Here is a 27,822-nt window from a genome sequence, read left to right on the forward strand (position 1 = left end):
TCAGGACCCCTCCTTGGTTCCCAGATCTTCCTCCTGGGGCAGGTCTCCAGCCCCCTCTGATTCTTGCTCCCTGTGCACTAACACATGAGCTGGGGAGGAGAGGCCAGACTCTCCAGATGCTGGAGTCCTAGCCCCTCCAGTGTCCTGAAGCCAGGTTTCTGAAGACACCTGGGTCTCCACAATCCCTGGCACTGTCAGCTCCGGGGTCTCAGGGATGGGGGGACCTAGGTTCTGGAAGCTGTTGCGCACCCGAGTGACGTAGCGACTGAGAATGCTGGCACCGTCCGGTGGCCGACACTGCCCTCCCTCCACCAGAGTCCGCTGCACACCGGCTACATCACTGTGCAGTCGAGATACCGTCTTGGTCAGCTCTGTCAGTCTGTTGCCCAGGTCTGGGGGTGGGGTGGGAGTGGAAGTAGTGATGGGGAGGTCTCTCAGAAGATGAGCCCCCCCTGGACCACTTCTACCCTCAACACAACCCTGAGGGACATTTATGCCGGTTTGTCCTAAGGCAGGAGAACTGGAGAAAGTGAGGGACTGGCTCATGGGCTCTGGGTCCGGTGGGCAGGCCGAGTCGGGGCAGATGAGTCAGCAGGGCTGGGGTGGTGATGAGCTTGGGAGACACCAAGGAGGAAAGCCTTACGGACCAGAGGAGGGCTCGGGAGTCATAAGGATGGGAAATTTTCCAACGGGTAGAGATTCGTACATCCACCGCATCTGCCTTCTTCCCCATCGACACCTGTCTAGCTCGTACCCACCCTCAGGGCCCAGTTCTGATTCCACCTCCTCTTTCTCCAGCTTCTGCTACTCTATCCTTCTACCTTCCCACGAGCCTCTCAAAATGATAGACTCTGTCTCTCCTCTGGGCTCCCACTACATTTGTGTCTCTTTTTCTAAGCACTTTCTGCCTAGTGAGATGGTTTCTCCTCCGCACCAGACTGAAAGCTTCCATGTGTCCCTGCTAGGAACAAAGGGGACATAGCAATGAACCCTGGTTGAAGGAGTGGATGAATGAACGATGAGTGAAGTGAATGAGTGCATGGGCAAGGGAGTGAATGAGAGAGTAAATGACCACATGAATGAAGGCGGAATGAAGGATTAAGTGAAGTGAGTGGAATAAATGTCTGAACAGGTACGGGGGTAATTGTGTGCAAGGGCCCACACTGTCTGTGCAGATTGTGGCTTCCAGGGGTGTGTCGTAGGGGGCCACATAGAGAACTGGATGTGGGATGAGGCTAGATGAGGGGTGTGAGCCTGGGCGTTGCGGCTGAGCAAGGGACAGGAATGGGGAAGCCTTGGAGGGGAGTAACTAACCTTTCCGACGGGTCTCCTCAAACTCCCGCTGGGCAGTCTCTATGTAGCGCTGTACCAGGGCCTTGATGACACGAAGTCGGTAGGATCCACGCTTTCCCTCCCCAGGTCCTGCCCCTGCCCCAGGATTGGCCTGGGATGGGAAGACAGGAGGGTGAGAGTCTTCACCTCCAGCTTTTCTCTAGTCACTGCATCCTCCCCCAGGCAATAAAGATGGAGGCAAAGTCTGTGCAGACTTTTCTATCCCTGAAAGCAACCCATCTAGACCCTCGTGCAGTCCTGGAAGATAGTCTGGATGGAGGCCAGAAGTTGTGGAATGGCTGAGTGCAAGAGAACCAGGGGGGGAGGTGGGTGAGGGTTAGGGGGAGCAGCGGAGAATGGGCAGAGAGAACTGCTGAGCCTGCAGAGTTGAGCTCTCTCCTGCCACCAACCCAACCTTGGTTTTCCTAAGTTGAGTTAGTGCAGGTTAACCCTGTCCTTCATGTTCTGCAGAGGGGAGACTTAGGGGATGTGGGGAGGCATCTGCATGGACCAGCTCATGCAAATGAGATGGAAATCATCATGCAAATTAGAATGATTGGTTCTGGGTCCAGTTTTAGGTCTCAGGACAGTACCAGGAGGACAAGTTGAGCATATGGGGACGATAATGGGAGAGACAGAGCATAGGTGAAGTAGGCAAAGTGCTGGACTTGGAAGACAGTTCCAAATCCCAGCTTGGTCACTGCTCCCCTGTGTGCCTCAAGCAAGCTACTCAACTTCTTCTTCTTTTTTTTGATTACCATAATAAGTTTACTTGGGTAGCTATTTCCTTTCCCACATTAGGGAAGTTTTCAACTGTAATCTCTTCCAGTATTTTCTCAGGTCCTTTCTCTCTCTCTTCTCCTTCTGGGACCCCTATAATGCGAATGTTGGTGTGTTTAACGTTGTCCCAGAGGTCTCTTAGGCTGTCTTCAGTTCTTTTCATTCTTTTTTCTTTATTCTTTTCTGCATCAGTGATTATCATCATTCTGTCTTCCAGCTCACTTATTTGCCCTTCTGCCTCAGTTAATCTGCTATTGGTCCCTTCTAGTGTATTTTTCATTTCAGTTATTGTGTTGCATATCTCTGTTCGTTTGTTCTTTAATTCTTCTTGGTCTTTGGTAAACTTTTCTTGCAACTTTTCGATCTTTGCATCCAGTCTTTTTTCAAAGTCGTGGATCATCTTCACCATCATTATTCTGAATTCTTTTTCCGGAAGAGTGCCTATCTACTCTTCATTTAGTTGTTTTTCTGGGGTTTTATCTTGTCCCTTCATCTGGTATAAAGTCTTTTGCCTTTTCATTTTCTATGTCTTTCTGTGGCTGTGATTTTCAGTTCCACAAGATGAAATACTGCTGATCCTGCTTGATACTGCTGTCTGCCCTCTTGTGGAGGAGTCTAGGAGGCTCCTGCATGCTTTCTCATGAGAGGGACTGATGGTGGGTTGGGCTGGGTGGGCAGAGCTCAGTAAAACTTTAATCTGATTTGGTGGGTGGAGCTCAGTGACACTTTAACCTGCTTGTCTGCCAATGGGTGGGGCTGTGTTCCCACCCTGCTGGTCATTTGGCCTGAGGCAACCCAGCACTGGAGCTTACAGGCTCTTTGGTGGGGCTAATGGTGGACTCTGGAAGGGCTCACGCCAATGAGCACTTCTCAGAACCCCTGCCGCCCGTGCCCCTGTCTCCTTGGTGAGCCACAGCTGCCCCCCACCTCTGCAGGCAACCCTCCAACACCAGCAGGTAGGTCTGGTTCAGTCTCCTATAGGGTCACTGCTCCTTCCCCCTGGGTCCTGATGAGCACACTTTTATGTGTGCCCTCCAAGAGTGGAGTCTCTGTTTCCCCCAGTCCTGTGGAGGTCCTGCAGTCAAATCCTGCTGGCTTTCAAAGTCTGATTCTCTGGGGATTCCTCCTCCCATTGCTGGACCGCCAGGTTAGAAAGCCTGATGTGGGGCTCAGAACCCTCAGGACTTCTGCAGTATAACTGTTCTCCAGCTTATGAGTCACCTACCCAGCATTTATGGGATTTGATTGTAACACGATTGCGCCCCTCCTACCGTCTCATTGCAGCTTCTCCTTTGTCTCTGGATGTGGGGTGTTTTTTTTTGGTGAGTTCCAGTGTCTTTCTGTCGATGATTGTTCAGCAGTTAGTTGTAATTCCGGTGCTCTTGCAAGAGGGAGTGAGCGCATGTCCTCCTACTCCGCCATCTTGATTCTTCCTCGCTACTCAACTTCTTAAGGCGGAATGTTTCCAGATTTAAAGTAGAAATGGTGATAATGCCTACTTCCCAGGCTGGTACTTCCCTGGCATGGAGTGGGGGCTCTCTAAATGCTTAGGAAATGGTTATTTTTATTTATCTATATTTATTTCTCTCTCTAAATACTTTATGGTTAGCCTATTTACTTTTTTTTCCTACTAGTTTTTGGCCATACCACGCAGCCTGCGGGATCTTAGTTCCCTAACCAGGGATGGACCCCACGCCCCCCTACAGTGGAAGCACAGAGTCTTAACCATCGGACCTCCAGAGAAGTCCCTAGCCTGTTTATTTTTATAATGTAAAAAAGCAAGGCATTTTATTAAATATTTTAAAAGGAGAGACAGTATTGACAGGGATGGGACAGCAGAAACACAAGAGAGAATGACGGGTCCTTTCAGTGCAGAGAATATAAAGCATATTTTTTGTATACAATAAGGAATAAGAACTTTGGAAAAGCCATTTCCTAAGGTGCAGGTAGGTGGGAGGAGACACCTGACTGGGTCACCAAAGAGCAGGCTAGTGAGGTGGGGGGCAACTGGAGGAAGGGGTGGGACCTCCGTGGGGCTTCAGGGGAGGGTCGGGGAGACCCCCAGCTGCCTAGTAAGGTGGGGTCTGTCAGGACTCAGTGACGCTGCCCATTCAGGACTGGGCACAGGCCCAGAGACCTGAACACAACATCAGGTGAAGTAGCCGCCTTTCACCCGAGAGGGAAGCGGCCCTGACATGGGGTCTGCAGATATGCATCACCCGGCAGCCGGGACAGGGCCAGGAAGTGGCCAGGGGAAAAGGGTGATAAGTCCAGAATGTAGAGTTTGAGCTCCATGAGGGTGTAAGAGGTACCATGCAGCATAGCCTGGAGCCGGGACATGGTGGGAACCGGGAACTCTGGGCATTTAGTTGCTTGTAAGCATCACATTTTCTCCAGGCTTTTGCACATGCTGTTTCCTATGGCTAGAACTGCCTTCTCCACCGTACCTGCCCATCAGCCTCCTGTTTATCCTTCGGGATTCTACTCTGCCCTCAAGATCTCTGGGAAGCTCCCTGATTCCTGAGTCTGGGTCTGGGGCCTCTCCTCTGTGCTCCAACAGCCCCCTGTGCTTCTTTCTGTCATAGGCTTGTCATCGTGCACAGTTACAGTCCGTTTCCTTCTGCTTCTCTAGACTGTCAGCATCTCAAAGGACCACCATTCTGCATATCTTTATTTCCAGTATAGGTGTGCTTTGGTAAGTGTTTGTCAAACAAACTATTGACTAGTCAGTTAAGGGAAGGCCTTCCTCACCTGGAGATCCAGGGGCCTTAGAGCTTCAGAGTTGGCCTGTGGCCCCCCAGAGCTGACCTGGAGGCCCTGACTTAGGGAGACCCTTAGGTATCATGTTTTAAGGGGAACAGACAGGACCCCCTATAGACCTGGCAATAATGCTCTCTGTATTAGGAGGGGGTCCCATGCCAAGGCAGACTGAGTTAGGGAGCAGATAATGAGAGGTAAGTTAGTCCCTTGGAAGCTTTCCCTCCTCTCCCAGGCCTCAGTCACCTTCTCATTTCCCAGTTTGTGGGGCCTTTTTCCCTTGACTTTTTAACATGTTACTTTGAAAAAAGTTCAATGATAACTTGACTCAGTTTAAGGCAAAAAGTTTTACCTGGAGATTATGGGGTATTGGTGGCTTGGGAGGAGGGTGGCATGAACTTCTGTTTAAGCTGGGTGCTACAGGATGGGAAGTTTAGGAAATGGCCAGAGCCAGGAAGCAGGAAAGGCAAGCCATGTGAGACAGTACGAATTGCGAGCAGGCTTTCTGGGGAACATACTTGGAAAGACAGACAAGCCAGGGGTGTTCAGACAAACAGATGACATAGACAGTACAGCTGAAGGTCAGATGTGAGGAAGACCCACAACAAGCAGAGGAGATACTCACAAAGGTGGGGACTGGGGGATAGTCTGGCTTCTTGGTTTTGCAGCAGGAGCAGCAACGGCACACGAAGAGGAAAATTCTCCTGAGAAATTGAGATGGTGGGAAGGGGTTACTCAGAGGACAGGGTCTGGGCAAATGGGGCGGGAACTGGGATGGGGGTGCTGAGTGCGGGGGGTTGGGAGTGAGAGCTCTGAGGCCATCACCTGAGGAGGAAGAAGATCGCCTTGGGGGAGGGCAGGATGTTGAAGGGCGCGGGCAGCGTCAGGCCCTCGCGGAAGTAGCACAGGTAGAGCTTGGAGCGCGCGAACTTCCACTCCACGTCAGCAGCGTCCTGGGGGCCAGGAGGCAGCGGCTCTGCAAGGACCGCTTCAGTGCCTCTCCCTCCTGCCCACTCAGTCTGCCCCATTTCCCCCCGGTCCTCATGTCTCTCCTTCTCTTCTCCCCATTCTTACCTCCATCCCCACCTATCAGCCACACTTCCCCTCTTCCTCCCCGTCACCTTTCATCCTTCTGACATGCAATTCCTGCTAGCTTGTTCTCCAGCCACAAACCCCAACCCCCCCCCCCCGCCCCGTCTCCTTCCATTTCCCTTCTCATGTTCCCACCTGTACGCTTCCATAACACACCCTTCCGCCCAGCCATAAGGTGGAAAGGGCCCTAGGCTTGGGTCTGGAGAAAATAATAACACCATTAAGACCCTCAGTCTACAGATGAGGGAAACAAAGCCTAGAGGGGAAAAAGGAGGAGAACTTGTCCCCAGCCACAAAACAAGGCGGTAGTGGAGGCAGAGCAGGAACCCGAATGCCTCGACCCCTTGCATCGTGTTCCCCTCCACCCCTTTCTCTCTTCTCCCCGCTGGCCTGAGCCAGCCTCAGTGCACACACCTCGATCTTCTGGAAGGAGTTGGTGATCATGGCGATGAGCATGTTCAGCAGCACGATGACCATGACGATGGTAAAGAGGCCGTAGAGGGCCCGGCCCACAAACTCCGGCACGGGAAACTGAGGCATGTCGACCACGCCGCGCTCCTCCATGCCAAACATGGTCCAGAACAGAAACTGGAAGGTCTCGTTGAAACTGGCACGGCGGGCCCAGGAGTGGGATGTGAGGGGTGGGAGATGAGCCCGAGGGCCCCACAGACCCACTCCTCCTCACCCTCAGGACCCAGTCAAAGGGGCTCTGCTTCCACGACACCCTTTGGACCCCTGGCCATTCCTGAGCTCTAGCCAATGTTTACTGAGTACATAGCAGTGCCAGGAACAGGTGCTCAGGATACAACCGTGAACAAGCCAAGCACAGTCCCTGCCTTCAAGGACCTTAGGTTCTTGGGCAGGGATGGGGGGTGAGACGGACACTAACTATACCGATATTCCTAAATTGCGGCAAGTGCTGTGAAGAAGCAACTCAAGATGTTATGGTCTAGTCTGGGAGTTGGGGAAAACTTCCTTGAAAAGCATTCAAGCGGAGCTCTGAAGCTTGTGGGGATCAACCAGAGGAAAGGGAGGGAGATGGGAAGTGCGCCCAAGGTAGGGGAGCCTGGGGCATTTGAAGAACTGAGAGACGGCCAGCGTAGCTCGTCTCAGAGAGCACACGAGAGAGAGGCTTGTGAGAGCGAATTAGGGACCAACCGGGTCATGCAGGGCCCTGTGAGATAAAAACAAAGATCCCCGCCATGGCCTAGGAGCCTTAGGAAGCCATGAGGGGTTCTAGCAGAGGCGTGACACCTGAATTACATTCGAAAAGATCATGTTGGCCACTGTGAGTAGAATGGAGGAAAAGCAGACGAGAGAGTGGGGGCATGGAGACCAGTCAAGAAGCTGGCGTCATGGTCTGGGTGAGAGAGGATGGTGGTTGGACCACAGCAGCCACCCGTGCTGCTCCAGTTCAGGCCTAGGTGACTGCGACAGTCTCCACAGTGGGTCTCTGGCCCCAGTCCCTCTCTCGTCCTCCCATCCTCCACACTGCATTCAAGGTGTTCTTTCTAAATGCTGATCTGATGTGCTGTACTTCTGCCTGTCAAACTTTAAATGCTCCTAATTACTCTCAGTCTAAATGCCGACCAGATAACTTACCAGAGGTTTTTAGCAAAAATACTTTTGACTTAATTAGCTGTCACCCACGAATGAGCAGGAGGGCCCAGCCTGCCTGTGCTACTGGGAGTGACTGATCCCACCAGGACCCATGAAGCAGGCTGGAAGGAATAGTTCCTGTCCCTGGCACTAAGATTCATGGTTTAAACTGTGTCAGCAGAGTTTCTCAACATCCTGAAGCCAGGACGTGAACAAGGATTCATGGTAAGACAATGGGTCTGAATAAAGCCTCTCTACTTTGGAACCATCAGAAAGCCTTGACCAACATCCACGGGCCCAACCATGAGTCCTTCAGCATCATTAATAAAACCATCATGTAGTTGTACTCATGAAGAATTCATGATTGAACAGTTGCTTGGGAGGCTACCCAGAGCTCCCTGGCCTGCTGGGAAAGCCAGGCCTTTTGGCAAGACCTTCATGAGCTCTGTGACCTGGCCCCTCTACCCTCTCCAGCCTCCTCTCTCAAAATCCCCTCCATGCGCCAACCACGGAGGAAGTCTTACTATTCTCCAGACATACCTCCTTGCTTTGGTACGTGCCCCCTTCTGCCCAGAACACCCTGCACCTTCTCTGAAGTTGACAGCCTTTGTAGATGGAGTTCAGATTTCCCTTTTCTATGAAGTCTTCCCTGATCATCAAGACAGAGGAAGGGGCTTTCCCCTCTGGTTACCCTCAGCGTAAGCCTTCCTTCCTCACAGCACTCATCATCTCAAACTGAGCTTATTTGTGCACATGGCTATCTTCTCCAGGAGACTGGGTCTGGTTCACGTCTATCTGTGCTTCCAGTGCCAGGGATAGTACTTACTACAAAGAAAGTGTCGTAAATGGGTATGAACTCAAGAGCAATGAATGAATGACTAACAAAGTGAATGAATTTTAAAAGTGAGTGAATGGTCACTCCCAGGGGAAGGAGCCACTACTGTACCCTCTCCCGCCCCACACACTGGCGCTTACAGATGGACAATAAAGGAAGCTCTGCTAGTCACAGAATAACACAAAAAGCCCAAGGTGGGTAGAAGGACACTTACAGCTGAGACCCCAAGGAAACAGAAATATTATTATTAATTCTATTGATCTGGTCCATTCTGGGGTCAGTCTAGCTTTTTCTATTTTTTTTAAATTAATTACAATCTTAGTCCTAAGGGATCTACATGTATTATAACATATTTTTTTATTCTTTCATTCTTTTTTCTTCTATTTTTATATTTAGACTTTTTTACATATTTCTATTTCTAGCTAAGTTTTTTATAGTGCTAACTTTCTCTCTCCTACCTTCTTTCCTTCTCTATCTTTTATACATTTCTATTTTTTTCTCTCTTTTCTTTTTCTTTTCATATTTTCAGTCACACTACGCTCTTCTGTTGCCCTGTCTTCTATCCTTTTTTAGTTTATTTTATCTTAATATACTTATAAGCAATATTATCAGTCTGCTCTGTTTCCTTGCTTTATTCTCCAGATGACACACTGCCTTGGTTTTAATTATTAGGTTTTGTCTTTATCTTAGTTCTAAGTAGAATTGTCTGATTTCGTTCTGAGAATCTTCAGTCTGTTTGGTGGTACTCTTGCTCTTTATTATATTTGATCCTAGCTTTCAAAATCTCCCTGGATTTGTGTTTGTGTGTCTAGTGTATTTTGTTTTTGCTTGTTTGTTTGTTTTGGTTTTGAATTTCTGTTAGTTTTCTCTTTGATTGTCTGATTGCATACTGGGGTTCTTCTGTCAGGTCTTTCTAGTGCCTTATGTTCTACGGGATTCAGTATTTGTGAGTCTTATAGATGTATGTGTTTCCTTGATTTAGTATTTCTTTGACTCAACACTCTGCCATTAGTCTGGGGCTTGGACAGTCTTCTTTAAACCCCTTTATTGCTGGGACAAGCAACCTCTGAAGTCTGGACTACTCCATCAGAAGTCAAGTAGGAGGCTCTGGGGAGGGAGCACTGAATCCAGGATGCTAGACTACTAGGAAGTCCTCAGACCCAAGGAAGATTAACTGCAGAGTACTCTCACAGAGCCCTGTATCAGAGTCTAAGACCTGGATTCGTCCGACTGTCTGCAACTGCCAGTGCTGGACACCTCACACCAAACTACAAACAAGACAGGAACACAAACCCACACATCAGCACACAAACTACCTAAAGCCATATTAACCTCACAGATACCCTAAAACACACCTCCTGACACGGCCTGGCTCCTCAGAGAGAAAAGACACAGAGCCACACACTGGAAAGCAGACACCAGAGCCCCCCACCAGGAAGCCTATTCAAGACACTGGACAACCCCACCACAGGGGGCAGAGGGCAGAAACAAGAGGAATTACTACTAGGCAGCATAGGGAAAGGAGACAGCAAATCCTATAAATTAGACAAAATGAGAAAACAAAGAAACACCATGCAGGCAAAGGAGCAGAAAAAAACCCCACAAGACCAAATAAAAGAAGAGGAAATAGGAAAACTGCCTGAAAAAGAATTCAGAGTAATGATAGTAAAGATGATCCAAAATCTCGATAACAAAATAAAGTACAAGAAACAATTAATATGGACTCAGAAGAACTAAAGAGCAAACAAACAGTAATGGACAACAAAATAACCAAAATTAAAAAAACTCTAGATGGTGTAAACAGCAGAATAACTGAGGCAGAAGAACAAATAAGTGATAGAATGGGGAAAATAACTGCCACAGAGCAGGAAAGAGAAAAAAGAATAAAAAGAATGGAAGACAGTCTCAGAGACCTTGGTGACAACATTAAGTGCACCAACATTCAAATCATAGGCATCCCAGAAGAAGAAGAAACAAAGAAAGCGTCTGAGAAAATATTTGAAGAGGTTATAGTGGAAAGCTTCCCCAACATGGGAAAGGAAATAATTAATCAAGTCCAAGAAGTGCAGAGAGTCCCATACAGAATAAACCCAAGGAGAAATACACCAAGGCACATATTAATCAAACTAATGAAAATTAAACACAAAGAAAAAATATTAAAAGCAGCAAGAGAAAAGCAACAAATAACATATAAGGGAAAACCCATAAGGATAACAGCTGATCTTTCTGCAGAAACTTGGCAGGCCAGAAGGGAGAAGCAGGATATAGTGAAAGACCTGAGAGAGAAAAACCTACAGCCAAGAATACTCTACCCAACAAGAATGTTATTCAGATTCAATGGAGAAATCAAAAGCTTTCCAGACAAGCAAAAGTTAAGAGAATTCAGCACCACCAAACCAGACTTACAACAATTACTTAAGGAACTTTTCTAAGTAGGAAACACAAGAGAAGGAAAAGACCTACAAAAACAAACCCACAACAATTAAGAAAATGGTAATAGGAACACACATGTCAATAATCACCTTAAATGTAAATGGATTAAATGCTCCAACCAAAAGACACAGACTGGCTGGACGGATACAAAAACAAGACCCTTCTATATGCTCCCTACAAGAAACCCACTTTAGACCAAGGGACACATATAGACTGAAAGTAAAGGGATGGAAAAAAGATATTCAATGCAAATGGAAGTCAGAAGAAAGCTGGAGTAGCAATACTCATATCAGACAAATTAGACTTTAAAGTAAAGACTATTACAGGAGACAAGGAAGGACACTCCATAATGATCAAGGGATCCATCCAAGAAGAACATATAACAAATTGTAAATATCTATGCACACAAAATAGCAGCACCTCAATACATAAGGCAAATGCTAACAGCCATAAAAGGGGACATGGACAGTAACACGATAATAGCAGGAGACTTTAACACCCCACTTACATCAATGGACAGATCATCCAAGTAGAAAATAAATAAGGAAACACAAGTTTTAAATGAGACATTAGACCATCTCGACTTAATTGATATTTATAGGACATTCCATCCAAAAACTACAGAATACACTTTCTTCTCAAGTGCACACGGAACAATTTCCAGGATAGATCACTCTGGGTCACAAATCAAGCCTTGGTAAATTCAAGAAAGTTGAAATCGTATCAAGCATCTTCTCCGACCACAACACCATGAGACTAGATGTCAATTACAGGAAAAAAACTATAAAAAGTACAAAAACAGGGAGGCTAAACAATACGCTATTAAACAACCAAGAAATCACTAAAGAAATCAAAGAGGAAATCAAAAAACACCTAGAAGCACATGACAATGAAAACACACAACCCAAACCTATGGGACGCAGCAACAGCAGCTCTAAGAGGGAAGTTTATAGCAATACAGTCCTACCTCAAGAAACAAGAAAAATATTGAATAAACAACCTAACCTTACACCTAAAACAATTAGAGAAAGAAGACCAAATAAACCCCAAAGTGAGCAGAAGGAAAGAAATCATAATGATCAGATCAGAAATAAAGGAAAAAGAAATGAAGGAAACAATAGCAAAGATCAATGAAACTAAAAGCTGGGTCTTTGAGAAGATAAACAAAATTGATAAACCATTAGCTAGACTCATCAGGAAAAAAAGGGAGAAGACACAAATCAACAGAATTAGAAATGAAAAAGGAGAAGTAATAACGGACACCACAGAAATACAAAAGATCATGAGAGACTACTACAAGCAACTATATGCCAATAAATTGGATAACCTGCAAGAAATGGATACCTTCTTAGAAAAGTACAATCTTCCAAGACTGAACCAGGAAGAAATAGAAAATATGAATAGACCAATCACAAGTATGGAAATTGAGACTGTGATTAAAAATCTCCCAACAAACAAAAGCCCAGGGCCAGATGGCTTCACAGGAGAATTCTATCAAACATTTAGAGAAGAGCTAACACCTATCCTTCCCAAACTCTTCCAAAATGTAGCAGAAGGAGGAACACTCCCAAACTCACTCTACGAGGTCACTATCACCCTGATACCAAAACCAGGCAAAGATGTCACAAAAAAAGAAAATTACAGGCCAATATCACTGATGAATATAGATGCAAAAATCCTCAACAAAATACTAGCTAACAGAATCCAACAGCACGTTAAAAAGATCATACACCATGATCAAGTGGGGTTCATCCATGAAATTCAAGGATTCTTCAATATATGAAAATCAATCAATGTGATACATCATATCAATAAACTGAAGGATAAAAACCATTTGATAATCTCAACAGAGACAGAAAAAGCTTTTGACAAAATTCAACATCCATTTATGATAAAAACTCTCCAGAAAATGGGCATAGAAGGAAATTACCTCAACATCATAAAAGCCATGTATGACAAACCAACAGCCAACATCGTTCTAAATGGTGAAAAACTGAAAGCATTCCCTATAAGAACAGGAACAAGACAAGGGTGTCCACTCTCACCATAGTTTTGGAAGTTTAGCCACAGCAATCAGAGAAGTGAATGAAAGAAAAGGAATCCAAATTGGAAAAGAAGAAGTGAAATTGTCACTATTTGCAGATGACATGATATTACACATAGAAAACCCTAAAGATTCTACTAGAAAACTGCTAGCACTAATCGATGAATTTAGTAAAGTAGCAGGATACAAAATTAATGCGCAGAAGTCTCTTGCATTCCTATACACTAACAACGAAAAAGCAGAAAGAGAAATTAAGGAAACTCTCCCATTTACCATTGCAACAAAAAGAATAAAATACCTAGGAATAAATCTGCCTAAGGAGGCAAAAGACCTGTATGCAGAAAACTATAAGAAACTGATGAAAGAAATGAAAGAGGATACAAACAGATGGAGGGACATACCATGTTCTTGGATTGGAAGAATCGACATTGTGAAAATGACTATTCTACCCAAAACAATTTACAGATTCAATGCAATCCCTATCAAATTACCAACAGCATTTTTCACAGAACTAGAACAAGAAATCTTACGATTTGTATGGAAATGCAAAAGATCCCAAGTAGCCAAAGCAATCTTGAGAAGGAAAGATGGAGTTGGTGGAATTAGGCTTCCTGACTTCAAACTTTACTACAAGGCCACAGTGATCAAGACAGTATGGTACTGGCACAAAAATAGAAAGGAAGATCAATGGAACAGAATAGAGAACTCAGAGGTAAACCCAAGCACATATGGGCAGCTTATCTTTGACAAAGGAGGCAAAAATATACAATGGAAAAAAGAGAGCCTCTTCAATAGGTGGTGCTGGGGAAATTGGACAGCAACATGTAAAAGAATGAAATTAGAACACTTCCTAACACCATACACAAAAGCAAACTCAAAATAGATTAAAGACCTACATGTAAGGCCAGACACTATAAGACTCCTAGAGGAAAACATAGGCAGAACACTCTTGGACATACATCAAAGCAAGATCCTTTTTGACCCACCTCCGAGAATAATAGAAATAAAATCAAGAATAAGCAAATGGGACCTAATGAAACTTAAAAGCTTTTGCACAGCAAAAGAAACCATAAACAAGACAAGAAGGCAACCCTCAGAATGGGAGAAAATACTTGCCAACGAAGCAACGGACAAAGGATTAATCTTCAAAATATACAAGCAGCTCATGCAGCTTAATACCAAAAAAGCAAATAACCCAATCCACAAATGGGCGGAAGATCTAAATAGACATTTCTCCAAAGAAGACATACAGATGGCCAACAAACACATGAAAAGATGCTCAAAATCACTACTCATCAGAGAAATGCAAGTCAAAGCCACAATGAGGTATCACCACACACCATTCAGAATGGCCATCATCACAAAATCTGGAAACAATAAATGTTGGGGAGGGTGTGGAGAAAAGGGAACTCTCCTGCACTGTTGGTGGGAATGTAAGTTGGTACAGCCACTGTGGAAAACAGTCTGGAGGTTCCTTAAAAAACTAAAAATAGAACTACCATATGATCCAGTAATCCCACTCCTGGGCATATACCCAAAGAAAACCATAATCCCAAAAGAAATATGTATCATAATGTTCATTGCAGCACTATTTACAATAGCCAGGACATGGAAGCAACCTACATGCCCATCAACAGATGAATGGTTAAAGCAGATGTGGCACATATATACAATATTAGTCAGCCATAAAAAGGAATGAAATGGAGCTATATGTAATGAGGTGGATAGACCTAGAGTCTGTCATACAGAGTGAAGTAAGCCAGAAAGAGAAAAACAAATACTGTATGCTAACTCATATATATGGAATCTAAAAAAAAAAAAAAAAAGTGGTACTGATGAACCTAGTGACAGGGCAAGAATAAGGATGCAGATGCAGAGAATGGACCTGAGGACATGGGGTTGGTGGGGCAGGGGGTGAAGGGGAAGCTGGGACGAAGTGAGAGAGTAGCATAGACATGTATACACTACCAACTGTAAAATAGATAGCTAGTGGGAAGTTGCTATATAACAAAGGGAGATCAACTAGATGGTGGGTGATGCCTTAAAGGGTCAAGACAGGGAGGGTGGGAAGGCGTCGTGGGAGGGAGGGGATATGGGGATATGTGTATAAATACAGCTGATTCACTTTGGTGTACCTCAAAAGCTGGTACAAGAGTGTAAAGCAATTATATTCCAATAAAGAGCTTAAAAAATAAAACTTGGAAAATTGTCAAAAAAAAAAAAAAAAGTCAAATTATTAAGAGGAACAAAGTCCCAATCATCTTGGCAAACATTAGTAAGACAGTATAATAGAGTATGCCTATTACATTAATAATAGTCATAATTCATAAATAGCAGTTATACATATACTTTAAAATTTTTTTAAATTTCATATTGGAGTATAGTTGATTTACAATGTTGTGTTAGTTTCAGGTGTACAGCAAAGTGATTTAATTATACACATATCTATTTTTTTTCAGATTCTTTTCCCATATAGGTTAGAGAATATTGAGTGGAGTTCCCTGTGCTATACAGTAGGTCACTGTTGATTATCTATTTTATATACAGTAGTGTGTATATGTTAATCCCAATCTTCTAATGTATCTCTCCCCCCACTTTCCCATTTGGTAACTGTAAATTCGTTTGCTAAGTCTGTGAGTCTGTTTTTGTTTTGTAAGTAAGTTCATTTGTATCATTTTTTTAGATTCCACATATAAGTGATATATATGGGAAAAAAAGTGAGTGAATGAATGAATGAACAATGAATGAGTGAATGAACAAAGAATTAGCTATTGGCCATATTTAAGGAGAATTGAGTATCAAAAAGAACAATGACTGTAATGGATTATTATATTTTAAAAAATCTTTGAAACTATAGTGATACTTGAAAAAAGGGGAGAAGAAAGCATTTCTTTATGGAAGAATGCCAGCTAAGAAATGTAGAAGGAATGATAGCAACAGAAAATCAGCATCTTGAAGCCACCGTTATTCAGGTAAAAATCATCTGTGGATTGTAAAGCCACTCGGGGAAAAGTTACAAGGAGGTGGCCTAGTCAGTCACACAGTCTCAACATCTCTCTTTGTTATCACAAGGGTATCCCTAGTACCTTTTCAGTGGAGAGGTTTGCTAGACCAGTGGGCCTCGCCAATGGGCTAAACTGACATCGTATGAAACGATGGAAAATACACATCATCAACTAGGTTGTGTTCTTGCCAAAATTGCTTAACTTGAATCTGATCATGAGGAAGAGGTGATTGCTAAGCTCCTAGCTCATGGTCCCAGACTCCCAGCTGCCTGTCCTGCCTCTACCCCTGCGTACTTGCCCAGCCGCTCCGTCTCCTGGTAAGGCACGTAGATGTTGTTGAGGCCACAGAGGAAGGCAGTCAGGATGATCATGAGGATGAACATGAACCTGGCATGGGGTGGGATGGGGAAGGGTCAGAGCAGGTCTCCACCCTGGGAGAAGTCAGGCTCTGGGGAGAGGGGTGGGGGTGACAGCCCCTAGGCTCAGCCTCCACTTGATAAGGATTCCGTTTCGTTATTATTAAGAACAGAGAATAAGGGGGTGGGAAATGAGAAGGGATTTAAAGGGTACTGAAGCAGAAGCTCTCCCTCCAGAATAAAGGGTTCTGGGTTGAAACAGTCAAAGCTGGGGATGGGCCAAGTTCCCAGGGAGGGACTGAGAAGCTGAGATGTGGTACAGGGATGAGGGAGAGTCATGGAGTCCTACTGGACAGGACTTATCACCAGCAGAGTTAAAGCCACGTGTGAGTTGAGTTGTCTTGCAACAGGGAGGGCTAGGAGAGTCTCAGGAGTGGGATGGGAGATTCTCCAGGCTGAGCTGACCTGAAGATGTTCACAGATGTAACCAGGGCTTTTCCCATCAAGGGCACTCACTCCCATCCCGCCTCAGGCAGGATTTTCCTAGGGAAGCAGGCACTAACTAAGGGCTCTGTTTAGGGTGAATGCCCAGGTAGGCTGTAAATGATTAGATGATAATTACCAGGAAGACCAGATAATTCCATGAATTTCAAGAGCAGTTGTACAGTGGGAACCATCCAAAGGGACCCCTGAGTCCAGCGCCTTACCACAAAGACGGGAAAAGTGAGCCCCAGAGAGGGCCACGGAGACAGCAACAGGACTGGAATGCCAGCCAAGGGCTCTTTCTGCTCTCAGTGGTTCCTGATCTTTGGAGTCATGGGCCTCTTTGAGAATTAGTTGAAAGTTTTAGACCCTCTCTGCAGAGAAATGTACCTTTACATTTACATCCCCAAATTTGCCTATAGTTTCAGGGTTCTGAGGTCTCTGGAGCCTGGGAAAGGAAGCCAGGATAAGAACCCCTGGGCTACCTAGAGCTGCGGGACTTCACAAGGAGGTCAGGTGGGGTCCATCGGAGGGGAGGCTGCTCCGAGCAGGGGCGTTACGCACCGGAGCATGTCGTCGATCATCCTGCCAATGGAAATCTGCAGGGTGCCCAGCGACTCGTGGGCCGGCAGGATGTAGGCCAGGCGGGTGAAGCTGAGCATGCTGGTGACAGCAAAGAGCACCTCAGCCAGAAACTGGGGGTCCTCCACGCGCCACTCTCTCCGCTCTGTGCAGGTGGAACGGGGCAGGGGTGCTGAGGCCGAGCGCCAAGGAAGAGAGGGGTCTGGGGGATTCAGGGCTGAGCTGGGGGCCACTCACCCGCGGAGCTGAAGTAGTGGCAGGCGGCCCCATCCGGGGCATCTCGGCAGTGCACGTGGGCAAGCCCCGCCAGGAGGAGGCGCAGTGCGAAGGCCGCCAGGTACAGGGACAGGATGACCATGTCCAGGAAGTTCCACCAGTCCAGGAGGTAACTGCGCAGGCCCTCGATCCACACTTCCTTACACTCAAACCACAGGAAGCCTGAAGGAGGTGGTTGGGCGCCAGGACGGGTTGAGGCACCTCCTCCATCCAGGTCAGAGTTGGGTTGCGGGTGTGGTCGGTGGGGGGATACTATGCAGGGGGTGGGGGCACTCAAATATCACAGGCACGCGATGGGTAAAATGTGGACATCTAATCTGCTTAAGGGCAGAGATCTTACGTGAAAGTTAAAAGGACCCCTGGCTGCTGCAGACTCAGCTGCCGCGAAGCCCGCGCAGTGATTCCAGTCGGCTGAGAAACTCAACAAGTGAGTCACACCTGGAGAGGCTGGTTATGGGGAGGGAATGACTGAAATCTGTTTCTCCCTGCCCTCCACCAAATAAATACTGGACAACTATTTAAAGAATATTGATTTGGGGCTTCCCTGGTGGCGCAGTGGTTAAGAATCCGCCTGCCAATGCAGGGGACACGGGTTTGATCCCTGGTCCAGGAAGATCCCACATGCCGCAGAGCAACTAAGCCCGTGCGCCACAACTAGTGAGCCTGCGCTCTAGAGCCTGTGTTCTGCAACAAGAGAAGCCACCACAATGAGAAACCCATGTACTGCAACAAAGAGTAGCCCTCCTCACTGCGACTAGAGAAAGCCCGTGCACAGCAACGAAGACCCAAGCAGCCAATAGATAGATAGATAAATAAATAAATAAATAAATAAATAAATAAATAAATAAATAAAGTTTATTTATTAAAAAAAAAGGAATATTGATTTATCAACCTGCTCAATACCAGCCCGGGGCCCAGTGCCAGACCTGGGGATGGAGGGTCTTGGGAGCTGGACCCCATGAGCCAGGTGACCCTGCCATGACCTACCTTTCTCCGTTCCCTAGACACAAGCACGTGCTTTATCACTCATGGTTCCGTCCACCTAGAAAGCCCTTCCAACCCTTTTGAAGTCAGGCTCACCTTTGTGGCCCAAGACAAATCTTACCTCCTCTGTGAAGCCTTCCCTAACCAGGGGGAGTGAGTTCTCACAGCTCTCCGTGATACCATCGCTGTGGGGCACTGCAGGATATCTCTTCCTGGGTCTGTCCGCCTCCCCTCCCCTGAATTTTGAACCCCTCAAGGGCAGGGACCACAGCCAATTCACCTCCTTGTCCCCAGTGTCCTGTACAGGCCACAGTAGTTACTACTGAATAAACACTGATTAAGCTCCTACCATGTGCCAGTGGGATCCCGTGGTGAACAGGACAAACGCAGTCCCTGGCCTCCCCGGGTTCATAATCTAGTGAGGGAGCGGGGCACGTGGCCAAGTCGTTACATCCCAGCATGGTAAATGCTAAGGTGGAGGAAAGCAGGGGAACAGAGGCTGCTGTGGGAGTGTTTAGGAACAGATCTTCATTCTGATCTGGGGACCAGGGAAAGCTTCACTTCTCCCAGAAAGTGACATTTGAGCTGAGACCTGACGGAGGAGTGAAGGGGCTGGCGTGGCAGGGGAGAGGGCTGTGGGGGAAAGAGAATGTGCGCAGGCCTGGAGACAAGCAGAGCAGGGCGTGGTGGGAACTGGATCTGTTCCCATGGCAGCAGACCGCCTTGTGAGAGTGGGATGGAGGCTCAGTGATGTATGTTTAATGGGTGGATGGAACCCTATTTAATTTATCTGTGTGTTCTCAGGACGTCGCTCACAGTAGGGCAGCAGCAAGTGTTTACTGCATGAAGAAACGAGGAGTGTTCTTTCCTAAGACTTCTTTCCCCATGGGCAGGCACTGTATTGGTTTCATCTCTACCCAATACATGTCAATAGTGTTTACTAAATAATCGGATGAGAAACTTTTCCTCTTGGACCCCGCTATTGTTTTCTTCCCCCGGAGTTTTTTGGCCAAATTTTCTTTCGGGCCTCACTGACTGGCTTGGTACAGGGTGGAGTAGCAGACAGTCTTCTGGTGGCTTGGCAGTTTGCTAACTAAGCTAGAGGTAAGTAAAGGGAAGACAGATGAGGAAGAGGCCCCCAGTCCAGCTGCTGAGCTGACCAGCCAAATGCTCAGTAGAGCTCATTATCGTCAACTGCATTTGCTGAATTGTTTGAGAATACTTGATTCTGCTATAGAATAAAAGAACACCAATGGAATGGATGAAACTTATACACTGAGCACATATAAATCAGTTATCCAGGTGACATGTTGGACAAATAAAGCAAGTACAGCATATGTGTGCGAACATATGTAGAGTATTTAGGGTAGACACTAAATATTATTGATACACTGAATATACATGAGGCAGATGAAGCCCTTAGGATTCATCAGATTTTAAATCCGCTACCCACTGGTGATACCCATTCTGGCCTCCCATGTCCTCTGCCCAAAAATTGCAAAGAAAAGTCATAGCTGCTCGCCAGGATGAGTAGTGAGCTACAGCTGTGGTCAGATATACTTGCGCCCGTGTTTCTCCCACAGCTCAAGTGTTGGGGCCAGGCAGCTTCTGGCTGTTGTATCCTCTGCTCAAACCTCAACTCTGGTCCTCGTAACAACACCATCATAAGTACACCACTTATGGGTTTAATAAACTGTATGATTCAAGCATCTTAGTTTGGTCTGTGAGCCTTTCTGTTCCATGAACTTCAGGACAGATTGCCTGGTGGTGTACTTACTGGCTACCATTACACCAAGGTAGTCTTCCACCCGACATCATGGACCAGTGTCTTATTTGTGAGAGGATGTGACTATCCAGAATAGGTAGTGACTGATGCCAGGGTCAGGGAAGAATGGGATCCTTTCTCAGGGCATCTATCACAGGGCTAGGTCCCCTGATTAGAGGTGTAGGGGAAACCCTTGGTGGACTAGAGGTTGGAGGGGTCTGGTTTTATGTTCAGGGAGCATCTCCAGGGGCAGTCCCCCTCTGTGGGGGTGCTTACTATGAAGAAAAGTGAGGGGGCCCCCAAGAAGATCTGCCACAAATAAGAAGCCCCACACATGTACCTGCAACCCAAACCATGTGTAGTGAAGTCTCCCAGACGCTCTGGCTGCGGCCTTGGAAGGTACTCAGCTGCGTCTCCATGACCAGGGACTCTCCCAGCAGGAAGATGAGGAACCACAGATAGGAGGCCGAGTGCAGCAGGAACTTTAGCACTGGAATCTTCAGCAGGTGGCCCAGCTGGGGGGAAGGAAGGAGAGCAGGGCTCTCAGAGTCCTGCTTACATATCTCCCCTCCCTGGAGAACTTCTGGGATGCTCAGCCCCCACACGTCTCCTTTCCTTCACTCATGTATTCAGACATTTGTCAAGAATGTACTCTATATCAGGCTTTCCCCCTTCATATCTATTTTTTCCTTCACAACCGTATGAGGTGGGTATCATTATTCCCATTTTTTAGCTAAGGAACAGGATCACAGAGGTAAAGTACCTTTCCCTGGGGGGTCCCACAGGCTCTTCAGTCTCAACCATGTTAAGAAATAAATGCATCATCTCCGATCCCAAACTTGTTCCTTCTCTTCCTCCTGTATCCCCATCTTGGAAAACATCCCAGCCACCCAGACCAGGATGCTTAAACGCATCTCTGCATCCTCTCTCTCACACACTCTGAGTCTCCCTAACTGTCGCCCCTCCCCCAATCCATCCTTCACACCACTAGGAGAGAGAGCTTCCTCAAACACAAAACTAACAGGATCTCTCACCTCTTTACAGTCCTTCAGTGGCTCCCATCATGCCTAAGGGGCTGTGGGACCCGGGCCCTTGCACTTACGCTCTAGCTGCACAGTGTGCCTTTCAGTGTGTCTCATACTTTTCATTCTCCCTCCCTGGGCCGTTGGATGGACATGCTGTTCCTGCTTCCTGGAGCACGGCTCACGCTGTTCCTCACTTGGCTTACAGGTACCTGGCTTGCTCTTTATTACATCCCCAGTGCCAGGCACGATGCCTGGCTCATAGTAGGGTCTCAAGGAAATATTTGTTGAGTGAAGGAATAGAAATATCTGGGTCCATGGGGGCTCCCAAAGAGTTTGTCGGTTGGGGTGGGTGTCTCTTTAGGAGAGCTGAGGGCTGTATGTAGGACTCAGGCTTCGGAGGCAGAGAAACCTCCGTCTCAATCCTGACTCTGCTGTTTCCTGCAGACAGAAGAGCATTTCTGTTCTTTGTGTCTCCACTCTAAAATCCAGGTGCGACGCCTACCTTCCAGGACCACCTCAAATCACCTAATGGGAACATTCCTAAAGTGCCCAGCCCAGGGCCTGACATAAAACCAGTGCTCGACAAGTGACAGTTATCATTACTTCTACCGTCAGTACCCGGGACTTGGGCGCCAGCCAGTAGCCAAGGCAGAGGAAGGGCATGGTGAGGAAGATGAGGAAGGTGACCAAGAGCTTCCAGATGGTGGTGCTCCCACGCCAGCCAGCCAGGTTCCCACACCAGATGGAGGACAGGACTTGCTGGCAGATGGGGTGTGCTACAAACTAAGCAGAGATGGGCGTGAGCAGAGGGGGTGGCCACCAGCCAGGGAGGAGGAAGGGGAGCCAGTTGGGTGCACTGACTTCCCTGCCATAGAGATTGAACCATGTTTCTTTTGTCCCTGGGCCAGCCAGCTCAGAAGAGAGGCAACCCACTTGCCATGTGACCTTTGGCAGACCCCACCCCTCTTTGGAACTTGGTTTCCTAGTCTATGAAGGAGAAGTTGAACTCAAAGATTTTCCTGTACTCTCCAGAACCCCCATGCTTGAATCTCAGTCAGGCAGTGGTGGGTGCAACTGGGTACCTACTTCCAGAACCCTCAGGGTTCTTTGTCTTCTTAGAGATGTGGGCCACCAGCCTGCATGGTCTTGAGGAGGGGAGGAGCAGGGAACGTGGGGTTTGGTGTCATGGGAGCCATTATGAAGGAAGGTTTTTGGTCAAGCTCCTGGTGGGCTAGGATATCTGAGGGTGGGTGAGAGGGAGGAGTAAGGGGCTGGGGGGAGGCTAGAAAGGGAGTATATCTTAGGCTTAGGGGGCAGGCATCTAGTGAGATGAAGAAAGGAATCACTTGGTACTTAAGCCCTGAGAGATCTAGTCTAATTTTGCTGAATAGAGTAAGATACTGAAGTCTAACAATAGAAAAAGACTGAACCAAGCCTACTCAGCAGGCCAGAGGCAGAGCTGAGGGTAAGACCCAGAAGTCTGGTCTGAAGGTGGGGTCTGGGCGAGTAATGGGACTTTCAAGGGCTGGGGAGAGGTTAGGGACGTAGACTGAAGGTAAAAAGGGAGGGTGGGAGACCCACAGGATAAGGGCCTAGATAGAAGGGAGCTCAGAATCAAGATCTAAGAGGGGTCCTGAGGGCAGGGAAACGACTTGCTTAGGGTCAAAGCGGGGGCTACCTAGGAGTGGCAGGGCAAGGGGTCAGGGCAGGGCGGGGGGAGGCGGGTAGGGCCCAGCTGACCCGCTTCTGGTTGTAGTTGACGGCCAGCCGCAGCCTCGCCAGGTTGGGGATGCCCTCCTCAAAGGCCTGGCCCAGACCCTCCGCCTCGGGCTCAGTCTCGCTGTCCTCGCCCAGGTCATTGAGCACCGCAGTGACCTCACTCTGGTTCCGGCACATGCCCAGCAGTTCAAAGCTGTAGTCCTGGCTCAGCAACTCCAGGGCAATGTACTCGGGCTGTAGGGAGGAAGTCCATGTGTGCCTGCCACCCTGCGGGCCCAGCCCCATCAGGTCAGCCCCCTCCCTCCCAACAGCGGGCCCGGGTCACTCTGTCCTGCCCTCGGCCGTCACTTACAGCTGGTATCACCCTGAGTCATCTATTCCTTTCTTCTCTGCCACCCTACCTGTCCTCCTGGTTGTAACGAGGCACCTCCCATGTCAACTTTGCTCCTCTGGTGCTGCATCTACCGTATCGCTGAGTCATTTCAGCCCAGACCCCTCGGTCACCTTTGTCCACCCCTTGTACTTCCTCTTCCCTATTTCTGTCCCTTTCCTGCTCCTATTCTCCATGGCTTCTTGGGTTCATTTAATTACTTTTGTTGAGCACCTACCTTATACGGGGACCCACGCTGGCAGTTTTAGGAGCTGCAGACACAAGTGGGCAGTTCTTGCCTCCACTTTACCAGTCCTAGCCTCGGTTTTACTTGGGGCCCTAAAAACAGAGGCTGCTGGCTAGGGTTTCAGGAGCCTAGGTCTGAGGCCCAGCACGGTCCCTCAGGTGGTGTCACACTGGATAAGGTATTTCCCTTTTCCAAGCCTCCGCCCCCCGCCTGGGAGGTGGGGATGCTCACTCCTGCTGCCTCTTTCTGGGGGCTGCTGTGACGATGGAGGGGAAGTCCTCTGGAGAGGGCTGCTCTTCCTTACTACCTGCGAAGTGGGGGCTCTTCTACGACTCTGGACACGCAGCACACTCTTCCCCGGCCTCGCCCAGCACAGCTCACATCCTGCCTTAGGACTCTGTCTTAATATCCTTGTCTGTTTCCCCACCGAATGGTAATCTTGACCATGGGGACCAAGTCTGCCTGGCACAGAGGGGATGTCCGTGGATGAGTGATGGAGGGAACTGGACGGGTGAATTCAAAGCCCCTGACTAGTCCCTGCCGCCAGGCCTCCCTGGCTCCCCTTCACACATTCTGTCTGCACAGGGCCCCTGCACGCATCCCATGTCTACTTTTGCTAGCTGAGAGTCTTTGTTTGGACTGAACCCTGACCTCAAATATCCTTCCTACCCTTCTCCACCTGTGTTAAACCACCTGGTTGTGTAGCCAAGATTAATCCCGCTTCTTCGAAGGAGTCTGTCCTGCACACAACAGCTGTAGCTTCCTGACCTCTTCTCTGGGCTTTGGAAGCCCTGTAGCACCTGAGCATGGGGCTGAACATCCTGGGAGTCTTGTCTGCCTCCCTCTGTCCTCTCTCTCCCCGCTGTGATCACAAACTTGAGGCCCCAACACGCAGTGCTCTGGGTGGGACCACACAGTAGGTATTCAGAAATCACAGGTTCCACTGAATGCGACCTCTAAGTCTTTATCTATGCCTTTCTATCTAGGTTCTCTCCCGTCCCTCAGACAGAGCCAGGACACCCCCAGGGTGGTGTCCGTTCCACGCCCGTGAGACGAGGTGCCCTAGGGTGATAGCTGTCTGCCATGAGAACGAGATCCCCTTCAGGGTGGGATTCTGCAGCTCCCCACCAGAATGGAGGTTTCCCGAGAACATCTGTCTGTTGTTTCCTTCTTCCCAGAACACCCACCAGAGGCCCGACCATGCCCCAGTGGAAGGACAGATACAGGGCACCGAGGGCAGGGGAAGGGAGCAGAAACCAACCTTAAACTCAGGCTCCTTGCGGGCAAGGCGCCTGAGCTCGCGGCTGAGCTGGAAGGCAGCCAGCATGGCATCCTCGCTGGCCAGGGAGAGGTGGGCGCGGCTGGCGATGCCACGGTAGGTGTTGATGCGGGACAGGGAGAACTTGAGCAGGTCGTAGCGGCGCGCGTTGCTGCACTCGAGGCAGGCGCAGGAGACGGGGTGGGGCCGGGCGATGGTGTGGCCGTGCTCCATGAGCAGCTGGGCGATCTCGTACAGGTCCTTCTGGCAGGCCAGGGTGAGGGGGGTGACACCGGGGGCGAAGCGGGAGGCATCAATTGATGAGTCAAAGAAAGCCAGTGAGAAAGACCTGGTGTCCACCTTGCGGCCCTTCTCCCGCTCCAGCCGGGCCAGCAGGTGGCGCACCACTGCTGGCTGGTTTGTGTCCACGGCCACCAGCAGGGCCTCGTGGATCTGCCGGAAGTCGAACTTGACGTTGGCCAATAGCACATCAGTGATGGCCTCGTGGCCTAGGCGGACGGCCAGATTGAGGGCCTCCCTCCAGGAGCGGTCCTCGGCCTCCTCCACATTCCGCAGGGGCCCGCCTGGCCCGCCAGCCGTGGCCTCGACCCCCGACTCCAGCAGCTGCTGAACCAGGCCCAGCTGCCCCTCCTGGATGGCACCCAGCAGTGCAGGCGGGAACTTCAGCTTTCTGTTCATGATCTCGGTCCAGTTAGGCTGAGGCTGGATGAAGCAGTAGAGAGGGTGGGATCCCAAGTCTCCAACCTCCTTTGCTTCGGGGCCGCCCTCACCTTCCACCTTCAAGCCCTTAACCCTCTACACCCAGGCAACATTACAGTCTTCCTATCCCAAACAGACACTAACACAAATTTCCTTTTTTTTGTTTTGCTAACGCTTATGTAGTGCTTATGTACAGGTAGTTTTCTAAACCCTTCAAAAGTAAGTAACTCATTCAATTCTTAAATATCCCTGCAGCATAGGAGCTATCATTCTCTCTTTAACAGGTGAGGAAGCTGAAGTACGGACATGCCAAACCACTTCGACGAGGTGGGCGCCCAGGCAGCCTGGCTGAGGAGCTGGTATTCCTAACTACTCTGCCGTGCTGCTCCTCAACTCAAATAGAAATTAGTAGTAGTAGAGTAGCTTTTAGATTTCTGGAATCTCTACTTCTTCAAAAGCCCCCAAATGTGGGATATAAGAATGTAGGTAAGTACTTTCCCTCTTTTAAGAAGGAAAATAACGATTTTTATCTGTTTTACTCTGAAATTAAATTCTACATTACATGTTATATACTCTAGGATATGTGGTTTATATAATGTGATCATCTTGTATAAGGACAATATGAATGTTCCCCGCCCCCCCATTATGTCTATGTAGGGAATACGTTTCATTTCCGTATTTTCCAGGAATCAATCATTTTAGAAATTCCCTTTCATACCGTAATAATAGCTTCTTGTATATTTTTCTTAAGCTGTTAGTAAGTGATATCCCATTTACTGGTACGAAATGATGATAATATTTAGAAAATTTGTCTTGGCTGAAAAATGTTTTCCTTTTGTAAAAAATGTAGTGGCTTAAAACCACACAAATTTATTCTCTTGTGGTTCTAGGAGTCAGAACTAAACCCTTGGGCTAAAGGCAAGGCGTTGGCAGGGCAGGGTAGCTCTAGGTGGGTATCCTTTTCTAGCTTCTAGAGCTATGCTCCCTGCATTCCTTAGTTTATGGCCACTTCCTCCATCTTTAAAAGCCAACAGCATAGATGCTCCACATCTCCTGAAGATTTGCAGACCAAAGATTAAACAAATTTTCTTAGTCACCACTTTATTGTGTGGAATGTCAGGTTAGGAGAGTGCCAGAACTGGGTCTGACTGGGGGTCCCTCCCTCAGCACAACTTCCATCTTCACAGGGACCCGCATACACAGTGGGGCCAAATGTGGGCAGCCCGAGAGGTAGTGGGCTGAAGCAGGACAGGGCTGCGCTGGACGCCTAACCCCCACGCAGCACACAGATCTGTCCAGGACCAGCTCCCATCTTGCTGACATCCTCTCCCAGCTGCTCCTCCCTCGGGAAGTCCCAGAGCTTCCGAAGGACAGGTCCAGACACGTCCACACAGGAGGGTCACTGAACTGGGCTTTTTCCAAGCCACTAAGCTCTGATCAGGCCTTGTAGCAGGATCCCACCAGACTCTCCTCCACCAACCTGCCAGCTCTGCCCTCTCCTGCTTTGGGCGGCATTCACCCCCCCACCCCTACCCCCCAATGCTGCCTTGTCCCTCTCTCCCGCCAGGCCCAGCCCACCCTCATCGCTCTTCTCTTCTGGGCCAAAGGTTGGGCCTCCAACAGCTCTCCTCCCACCTGCGGGGTGATGTCCACCACCTGCATGGCAGCTAGGATGTCCCTGCCACGCCTCTGGGTCAATCTATTGTTTTAATCATGGCCAGAAATGTGACCAGGATGGGGGAAGGCGGGGGAGCTGAAAGCCTCTTACCGTGAGGGGGTCCATGGCTGCACCCACCTACACTGGCAGGGATGGAAGGATGGAACTCCTGCTCCTCTGTCTGCTCCCTGACTGTGCCCAGCTTCCTCCTTCCTACCCCTTCAAAACCCCGCCTGGGGCCCTCCCTTTGCCAGGACCAGCTGCTCCCCCTCTGCCTTGTACCCTAGAGACCAGGGTAACTGGTGTTAGTGTCAGGCAATGAAATCTTCTGGGAAAGAGGAGAGGACACAGTTGCTCAAAGAAGGTGGGAAGACAATTTAGAAAAACATAGGCGGAAGGGACCTCAGTGACCCTCTGGTCCAACTGCCCCACTCTTCTCATGGCGACTGGGATTTGCCCAAGATTCCACAGCCGAGCTGAGAACCATTCCTTAGTCATTAGCC

The 27,822-nt window shown here is 48.4% G+C and overlaps 1 protein-coding gene across 1 annotated transcript; it reads right to left on the minus strand.

Annotated features, from left to right (window-relative positions):
- LOC130861112 (short transient receptor potential channel 2-like) lies at positions 1-27,741 on the minus strand. The gene is made up of 13 exons (XM_057749662.1): positions 27,431-27,741; positions 24,946-25,665; positions 23,089-23,301; positions 21,967-22,131; positions 20,664-20,838; positions 17,536-17,736; positions 17,281-17,443; positions 16,172-16,264; positions 6,376-6,568; positions 5,695-5,822; positions 5,495-5,573; positions 1,315-1,444; positions 1-392 (listed from the first exon to the last, which is right to left on the minus strand). The coding sequence occupies exons 1-13, from the start codon at positions 27,443-27,445 to the stop codon at positions 1-3; spliced, it is 2,667 nt and encodes an 888-aa protein (XP_057605645.1). The 5' UTR covers positions 27,446-27,741.
- Between the last annotated feature and the right edge of the window lie 81 nt (positions 27,742-27,822).

The sequence above is a fragment of the Hippopotamus amphibius genome, chromosome 9, assembly GCF_030028045.1.
Source record: "Hippopotamus amphibius kiboko isolate mHipAmp2 chromosome 9, mHipAmp2.hap2, whole genome shotgun sequence".
Taxonomy (NCBI): domain Eukaryota; kingdom Metazoa; phylum Chordata; class Mammalia; order Artiodactyla; family Hippopotamidae; genus Hippopotamus; species Hippopotamus amphibius.

Coding starts and splice junctions, on each gene's coding strand:
- LOC130861112 (XM_057749662.1), bottom strand. Junction 22,132..23,088: donor TCAACTACAACCAGAAGCGG/GTCAGCTGGGCC, acceptor ATCTCTGCTTAG/TTTGTAGCACACCCCATCTG. Junction 17,737..20,663: donor ACACATGGTTTGGGTTGCAG/GTACATGTGTGG, acceptor CACCTCCTTCAG/GCTTCCTGTGGTTTGAGTGT.